General features: G+C 42.3%; 1 protein-coding gene across 1 annotated transcript in view; it reads left to right on the top strand.

The window, feature by feature from the left end:
- Window positions 1–9,645: 9,645 nt before the first annotated feature.
- The window catches only part of LHX3 (LIM homeobox 3), a 20,287-nt gene continuing 20,248 nt past the window's right edge, over window positions 9,646–9,684 (top strand). Inside the window, exon 1 of the mRNA XM_083160472.1 lies at window positions 9,646–9,684. This exon is cut by the window's right edge and continues 58 nt beyond it. Coding sequence (XP_083016598.1) covers window positions 9,646–9,684 — 39 coding nt within the window.

Raw genomic sequence — 9,684 nt, 5'->3', positions numbered from 1 at the left:
ATACTAGTATTTGTGTGTGGTGTGATGTAGGTTATATTAGCATCTGTGCGCAGTGATATGTAGAGTATATAAGCCCCTGTGTGCATTGTGATGTAGGTTATGTTAGTGTTTGTGTTTAGTGTGATGTATGGTATACTAGTATCTGTGTGTGGTGTGATGTAGTTTATGTTAGTGTCTTTTTGCAGCGTGAAGTAGGGTATATTAGTATCTGTGTGCAGTGTGATGCAGGGTGTATTAGTGTGTGTTTGCAGTGTAATATAGGGTATGTAAATGTTTGTTTGCAGTGTGATGTAGGGTATGGTATTGTCTGTGTGCAGTGTGATGGAGGGTGTATTAGTGTCTGTGTGCAGTGTGATGTAGGGTATATTAGTGTCTATGTGCAGTTTGATGTAGGGTATATTAGTGTCTGTGTGCAGTGTGATGTAGGGTATGTTAGTGTCTGTGTGAAGTGTGATGTAGGGTATATTAGTGTCTTTGTGCAGTGTGATGTAGTGTATATTAGTGTCGGTGTGCAGTGTGAATTAGGGTATGTTAGTGTCTATCTTCAGTGTGATGTACTGTAGGTTATGTTAGTATCTGTGTGCAGTGTGATGTAGGGTAAATTAGTATCTGTGTGCATTGTGATGTATGTTATGTTAGTATTTATGTGCAGTTTGATTCAGGGTATATTAGTATCTGTGTGCAGATGTAAGGTATGTTGGTGTCTGTGTACACTGTTATGTAGGTTATGTTAGTGTCTATGTAGTGTGATGTAGGTTATAAAGGTGTTTTTGTGCGTGTAATGTAGGGTATATTAATGTCTGTGTGCAGTGTGATATAGGTTATGCTAGTGACTGTGTGCAGTGTGATGTAGGGTATATTAGTATCTGTGTGCATTATGTTGTATGTTATGTTAGTGTCTGTGTGCAGTGTGATGTAGGATTTATTAGTTTCTTTGTGCAGTGTGATGTAGGTTATGTTAGTGTCTGTGTGTAGTGTGATGTAGGGTATGTTAGTGTCTGCGTGCAGTGTGATGTAGGGTATATTAGTGTCTGTGTGCAGTGTGATGTAGATTATGTGCAGTGTAATATAGGGTATGTTAGTGTCTGTGTGCAGTGTAATGTAGGGTATGTTAGTATCTGTATGCAGTGTGATGTAGGGTATATTAGTGTCCATGTTCAGTGTGATGTAGGTTATGTTAGTGTCTGCGTGCAGTGTGATGTAGGTTATGTGCAGTGTAATGTAGGGTATATTAGTGTCTGCGTGCAGTGTGATGTAGGTTATGTGCAGTGTAATGTAGGGAATATTAGTGTCTGTGTGCAGTGTGTTGTTGGTTATGTTAGTATCCATGTTCAGTGTGATGTAGGGTATATTAGTGTCTGTGTGCTGTAGGGTATGCTAGTGTCTGTTTACAGTGTGATGTAGGTTATGTGCAGTGTAATGTAGGGTATATTAGTGTCTGTGTGCAGTGTGTTGTTGGTTATGTTAGTGACTGTATACACAGCTATGGGACATAAAACGAACTAGGGCACTAACATGGGACATGAAATGGACTAGGACATTACAGTTGCTATGGGACATAATTTGAACTAGGCCACTACTATATGGCAAACAATGTAGGGCCAGGGTTGCCGACCCTCCCGGTAGTCTCCCGAAAATTGGGTCCCCCTCCTGGCCCCCCGGAAGGGTGGGCAACCCTCCCGGAATCAGGGGGACCCCCACTGAGCCCCACCCCATCGCGGCATTTAAATGCCGCAATCCGCGGGTCTCAGAGGAGGGGGCGGAGCTAAAACGACACAGTCGTGTCATTTTAGCCCCGCCCCCTCCGAGGAGATCAGCAATTTCGGGTATGGTCCGAAATGGGGGCGGGGCTTAATGACGTCACAGTCAAGCCCCGCCCCCCGAACGGGTAATGAAAGTCTCCTCTCCGGGCTTCTCCCGGAGAGGAGCATTTCAAAGTCGGCAACCCTGTGTAGGGCACTGCTATAGGGTATAAGATAAACTAGGGCACTACTGTGAGTCATCAAATAAACCAGGACACTACTGTTATGAACATGCACACTGCTATGGAATATAGAATGAATTAGGACACTACTTTGGCACATAAAATGAACTAAGGCACTGCTATGTTGCATAAAGTGAACCAGTGCACTATTATAGCACATACAATGCACCAGGACACTACTTATAGCACATACAATGCACCAGGACACTACTTATAGCACATACAATGCACCAGGACACTACTTATAGCACATACAATGTACCAGGACACTACTTATAGCACATACAATGCACCAGGACACTACTTATAGCACATACAATGTACCAGGACACTACTTATAGCACATACAATGCACCAGGACACTACTTATAGCACATACAATGATCTGGAGCACTGCTATGGTGCATAAACTGAACTACTGTAGAGCACTGCAATGTCGCATAAAATGAACTAGGGCACTGCTATGGGACAAAAAATTAACAAGGACACTACTATGGAGCATAAAAAGAACTAGGGCACTACGATGGGACATAAAATGAACTAGGGCACTACTACGGGATATAAAATGAACTAGGGTATTAATATGGGATATTAAATGAACTAGGGCACTGCTATGGGACATAAAATGAACTAGGGCACTACTAGGGGACATAAAATAAACTAGGGCACTACTATGGAGCATAAAATGAACTAGGGCACTACTACGGGACATAACATAAACTAGGGCACTACTATGGGACATAAAATGAACTAGGGCACTACTATGGGACATAAAATTAACTAGGGCACTACTATGGGACATAAAATTAACTAGGGCACTACTATGGGACATAAAATGAACTAGGGCACTACTATGGGACATAAAATAAACTAGGGCACTACTATGGGACATAAAATAAACTAGGGCACTGCTATGGGACATAAAATGAACTAGGGCACTACTATGGGACATAAAATGAACTAGGGCACTACTATGGGACATAAAATGAACTAGTGCACTACTATGGGACATAAAATGAACTAGAGCACTACTAGGGGACATAAAATGAACTAGGGCACTACTATGGAGCATAAAATGAACTAGGGCACTACTATGGAGCATAAAATGAACTAGTGCACTACTGTTGATTTAATGGCTGATAATTGTTCAGTGTATAGGTAGATAGAGATAGATATAATTAATTAACAGGTATATAAGAGGAAGAGACACATCTGCCTGCTGTCCATCATTAATCACCCCCATCCTCATTTTATGGTATTAGTGTCGTCGGACTCCTTCAAAGTACCAGATCAATAAGGCGTAAAATTATTATTAAAGAGTAAAAGTTGGATATAACCGTGAGACGTCTCCCACCTTTCACCAAAATGTGTTTCATATACTCAGAAAATGTAGGCAAATGGGACATTGATTCTGCATCCATCTGCAGCACACACCTCGGCACTCGCCCTGATTTCCCCAGACACCTCTTTACTCCACAGATCAGTGTCAATAAAAAGGATCAGGCGCTGAATAACGGGGCTTTTATCGAGCTGCCTGCGGGCCAGGGTAAATGTTATTCTGGGAGATGTGCCTCTGACTCCCACTGTCCACACAGCTTGCACTCCATTCACTTATCAGGAGTAATTATGCATTCTTACACAGTGTAACACTCTCAGGGTCTTATAACGCTGCGCAGTGTGTACATGTCCTCTGTAACGCTGCGCAGTGTGTACACGTCCTCTGTAACGCTGCACAGTGTGTACACGTACTCTCTAATGCTGCGCTGTGTGTGCACGTCCTCTGTAATGCTGCGCAGTGTGTACACGTCCTCTGTAACGCTGCGCAGTGTGTACACGTCCTCTGTAACGCTGCGCAGTGTGTACACGTCCTCTCTAATGCTGCACTGTGTGTACATGTCCTCTGTAACGCTGCCCAGTGTACACATCCTCTCTAATGCTGTGCTGTGTGTGTACACATCCTCTCTAATGCTGCACTGTGTGTGTACACATCCTCTCCAAAGCTGCGCTGTGTGTGTACACATCCTCTGTAACGCTGCGCTGTGTGTGCACATCGTCTCTAATGCTGCGCTGTGTGTACACATTCTCTCTGATGCTGCGCTGTGTGTGCACATCCTCTCTAATGCTGCGCTGTGTGTACACATCCTCTCTAATGCTGCGCTGTGTGTGCAAACTTCCTTGTGTAATGCTGCGCTGTGTGTGCAAACTTCCTTGTGTAATGCTGCGCTGAGTTTGTACACCTCCTCTGAAACACTGTGCTGTGTGTACACGTCCTCTGTAACACTGCACTGTGTGTACACATCCTCTCTAATGCTGCGCTGTGTGTACACGTCCTCTGTAACACTGCGCTGTGTGTACACATTCTCTCTAATGCTGCGCTGTGTGTACACGTCTTCTGTAACGCTGTGCAGTGTGTGCACACATCCTCTCTAATGCTGCGCTGTGTGTGTACACATCCTCTCTAATGCTGCGCTGTGTGTGTGCAAACTTCCTCTGTAACGCTGTGCAGTGTGTGTACATGCCCTCTCTAACGCTGCGCTGTGTGTGTACACATCCTCTTGATTGCTGCGCTGTGTGTGTACATGTCCTCTCGAATGCTGTGCTGTGTGTGCAAACTTCCTCTGTAATGCTGCGTTGTGTGTGTACATGTCCTCTGTAATGCTGTGCTGTGTGTGCAAACATCTTCTGTAATGCTGCGCTGTGTGCAAACATCCTCTGTAACGCTGCGCTGTATGTACACGTCCTCTCTAATTCTGTGGTGTGTGTGCACATCCTCTCTAATGCTGTGGTGTGTGTACATGTCCACTCTAATGCTGCGCTGTGTGTGCAAACATCCTCTGTAGCGCTGCGCTGTGTGTGTGTACACGTCCTCTTGAATGCTGCTCTGTGTGTGCAAATGTCCTCTGTAACGCTGCACTGTGTGTGCAAATGTCCTCTGTAATGCTGTGCAGTGTGTGTACACATCCTCTCTAATGCTGCGCTGTGTGTACAAACATCCTCTGTAACGCTGCGCTGTGTGTACACGTCCTCTGTAACGCTGCACTGTGTGTATACACGCTCTCTGTAACTTTGTGATGTGTGTTAACATCGATCTGTACATATACTGTAATAGAGGGATCTATACATGTACTGTAATAGACAGTACTGTAAACATACTGTAATAGAGGGTACTGTACGTATACTGTAATAGATGGTACTGTACATGCACTGTAATAGAGGGTACAGTACATGCTCTGTAATATGGGGATCTGTACATGTACTGTAATAAAGGGTACTGTACATGTACTGTAATAGAGGGTACTGTGTGTATACTGTAACAGAGGGTACTGTGCATATACTGTAATAGAGGTACTGTACAAGCACTGTAATAGTGGGTACTGTATGCATACTGTAATAGAAGGTACTGTACGCATACTGTAGTAGAAGGTACTGTACATATTTTGAAATAGAGGGTACTGTACATATACTGAAATACAGGGAACTGTATATGCACTGTAATAAAGGGTACTGCACACATACTGTAATAGAGGGTACTGTATGCATACTGTAATAGAGGGTACCATATATGCACTATAATAGAGTACTGTTCTACTGTAATAGATTACTGTATATGCACTGTAATAGAGGGTGCTGTGCATGCACTGTAATACAGGGATTGGTACATGTACTGTTATAGAGGGTACGGTACATGTACTGTAATAGAGGGTACAGTACATGCTCTGTAATACAGGGATCTGTACATGTACTGTGATAAAGGGTACTGTACATGTACTGTAATAAAGGGTACATATAGTACATATATATATGTAATAGAATATACTGTACATATACTGTAATAAAAGGTAATGGTACTGTAATAGAGGGTACTGTACATGTACTGTAATAGAGGGTATGATACATATACTGTAATAGAGGGTACTGTACATGCACTATAATAGAGGGTATTGTACATGCACTGTAATACAGGGTACGGTACATGTACTATAATAGAGTACTGTTCTACTGTAATAGAGTACTGTATGTGCACTGTGATAGAGGGTGCTGTACATGAACTGTAATAGAGGGTGCTGTGCATGCACTGTAATACAGTGATCGGTACATGTACTGTTATAGAGGGTACTGTACATGTACTGTAATAGAGGGTACGGTACATGCTCTGTAATACAGGGATCTGTACATGTACTGTAATAAAGGGTACTGTACATGTACTGTAATAAAGGATACATATACATATACTGTAAAAAGAGATACTGTACATATACTGTATTAAAAGGTAATGGTACTGTAATAGAGGTTACTGTACATGTACTGTAATAGAGGGTACGGTACATCTACTGTAATAGAGGGTACTGTACATGCACTGTAATACAGGGATCTGTGCGTGTACTGTAATAAAGGGTACTGAACATGTACTGTAATAAAGTGTACTGTACATGTACTGTAATTGAGGGTACTGAGTCTATACTGTAATAGAGGGTACTGTACATATACTGTAATAGAGGGTACTGTACGCATACTGTAGTAGAAGGTACTGTGTATATAATGTTATAGAGGGTACTGTACATGCACTGTAATATAGAGTAATAGTACTGTACACATACTGTAATAGTGTACTGAATGCATACTGTAATAGAGGGTACTGTACATGCACTATAATAGAGGGTATTGTACATGCACTGTAATACAGGGTACGGTACATGTACTATAATAGAGTACTGTTCTACTGTAATAGAGTACTGTATGTGCACTGTGATAGAGGGTGCTGTACATGAACTGTAATAGAGGGTGCTGTGCATGCACTGTAATACAGGGATTGGTACATGTACTGTTATAGAGGGTACTGTACATGTACTGTAATAGAGGGTACGGTACATGCTCTGTAATACAGGGATCTGTACATGTACTGTAATAAAGGGTACTGTACATGTACTGTAATAAAGGATACATATACATATACTGTAAAAAGAGATACTGTACATATACTGTATTAAAAGGTAATGGTACTGTAATAGAGGTTACTGTACATGTACTGTAATAGAGGGTACGGTACATCTACTGTAATAGAGGGTACTGTACATGCACTGTAATACAGGGATCTGTGCATGTACTGTAATAAAGGGTACTGAACATGTACTGTAATAAAGTGTACTGTACATGTACTGTAATTGAGGGTACTGAGTCTATACTGTAATAGAGGGTACTGTACATATACTGTAATAGAGGGTACTGTACGCATACTGTAGTAGAAGGTACTGTGTATATAATGTAATAGAGGGTACTGTACATGCACTGTAATATAGAGTAATAGTACTGTACACATACTGTAATAGTGTACTGAATGCATACTGTAATAGAAGGTATTGTACATGCACTGCAATAGAGGGTATTGTACATGCACTGTAATAGAGGGTACTGTTCATGTACTGTAATAGAGTACTGTAGTACTGTTATAGAGTACTGTAAATGCAGTGTAATAGAGGGTGCTGTGCATGTACTGTAATACAGGGATCTGTACTTGTACTGTAATAGAGGGTAATGTACATGTACTATAATAGAGGGTACTGTACATGCACTGTAATAGAGGGTGCTGTACATGTACTTTAATAGAGGGTACTGTACATGTACTGTAATAGAAGGTACAGTACATGTACTGTTATGGTGGGTATGGTACATGCTCTGTAATATGGGGATCTGTATATGTACTGTAATAAAGGGTACTGTACTACTGTAATAAAGGGTACATGTACATATACTGTAATAGAAGGTACTGTACATACACTGTAATAAAAGGTACATGTACTGTAATAGAGGGTACTGTACATGTACTGTAATAGAGGGTACTGTACATGTACTGTAATAAAGGGTACATGTACTGTAATAGAGGGTACTGTATGTATACTGTAATAGAGGGATCTGTACATATACTGTAATAGAGGGTAGATGTGCATGTACTGTAATAGAGGGTACAGTACGTGTACTGTAATGGAGGGATCTGTATGTATACCGTAACAGTGGGTTCATGTACATGTACTGTAATAGAGGGTACTGTACATGTACTGTAATAGAGGGTACTGTGCATATACCGTAATAGAGGGTACTGTACATGTACTGTCATAAAGGGTACTGTACATGCACTCTAATAGAGGGTACTGTACATGTACTGTCATAGAGGGTACTGTACATGCACTCTAATAGAGGGTACTGTACACATACTGTTATAGAGGGTTCTGTATATGTTCTGTAATAGTGGTTGCTACGTAATAAACTTTATTTATATAAATATTATATATGTCTTACTGTGCTAACAATAGCCTGGGGGTCTCCATCCTATATATATATATAGAGAGAGAGAGAGAGAGAGAGAGAGAGAGAGAGAGAGAGAGATAATGTGTAATGCCAGCACTCTGTGGGTCAAACTTAATTGGATGAGAGATTCAGAAAGTGAGAGATTTGGTAAGAAGTCTCCAGGTTTTTTAAAGCGGCAATCATTAACACTTCCAAATCAAACTGATTTTGCAGTGTAAATGATTGCCGCTTTAAAAAAACTGGCGATTTCTTACCAAATCTCTCACTTTCTGAATCTCTCATCATATTAAATTTCCCCCCACTGTGTCCAAAGACCACGTATTTGCCGGGTGCCTTCTGAAATGAGCTTGTGGGGTACTCTATAATGGAAGCATGTAATCAGCGTCACTCCGGTCTGATCGAAGCAGTTTAAATAACGTACACTGCACAAATGGTTGTATGCAACGTTTCAACTCCTTTATTGGAGATTTGGCTTGAAAAAAAGCCGGACCCGGACAAAACCCCGGAACACTGGACCGGACATCAAACTCTGCATTCCAGAGATTGTAGTGTCCGGTCTGAGGGATCTCCCGTCAGGCTGGGGGAAGGGGGGGGGGGACGGACGGATGGACCATGCAGGGAGGCTTTATTCTCTCTCCTCCTCTCCCTGGTGACAGCTGTCACAGGCAGCCCCCCCAGGACAGGACACCCCCGGACAGGACACTCCTGGACAGGCATCCCCTGGACACTACAAGCTCCAGAATGACAGATATTGATGAATGGAACCTGTCCCGTCCGGCGTTCCAGGGTTCTATCCAGTCCGGTTTTTGCCCATACCCGACAACCATACCCGACAACCGTTTGTGCAGTTTACGTTATTTAAACTGCTCTGATCAGACCGGAGTGATGCTGATTACATATATATATATATCTATATATCTATAGATATATATATATATCTATATCTATCTATATATATATATATATCTATATATATCTATATATATATCTATATCTATCTATATCTATCTATCTATATATATATCTCTATCTATCTATCTATCTATCTATCTATATATATAGTGCCCCAGGTGGCAGTACCTGCTTGTGTGCCAGGAAGGGTACCTCAGCCGGGTGTTACTGGACAGGGGACAGCATGGCTTATTCATGTATGTTCTGGCCACATAGAAATGACAGCTAGCCCTGTGGCAGAGTGTGGCCCCCTAGGGACCCCCAGTGTGTGTCGACAGCTCCAGCACTCCCCCTGCTGGCTGCCAGGCGCACAGCACTCAGCACCAGTCTCTCTCCAGCCTGCGTCCAGAGCAGCTCTCCAAGCCCCAGTCTCTGATCTGCTCTCCGGCCTGGGGTGGGCATGAGAGATGGAGCATGGCATGAAGGAGCTGGCACCCGGCAGGGAC

The sequence above is a fragment of the Crinia signifera genome, chromosome 9 (assembly GCF_055691185.1).
Source record: "Crinia signifera chromosome 9, ASM5569118v1, whole genome shotgun sequence".
Lineage (NCBI taxonomy): Eukaryota > Metazoa > Chordata > Amphibia > Anura > Myobatrachidae > Crinia > Crinia signifera.
The sequence above is the reverse complement of the archived record's forward strand: the minus strand, read 5'-3'. Positions and strand labels throughout refer to the sequence as shown.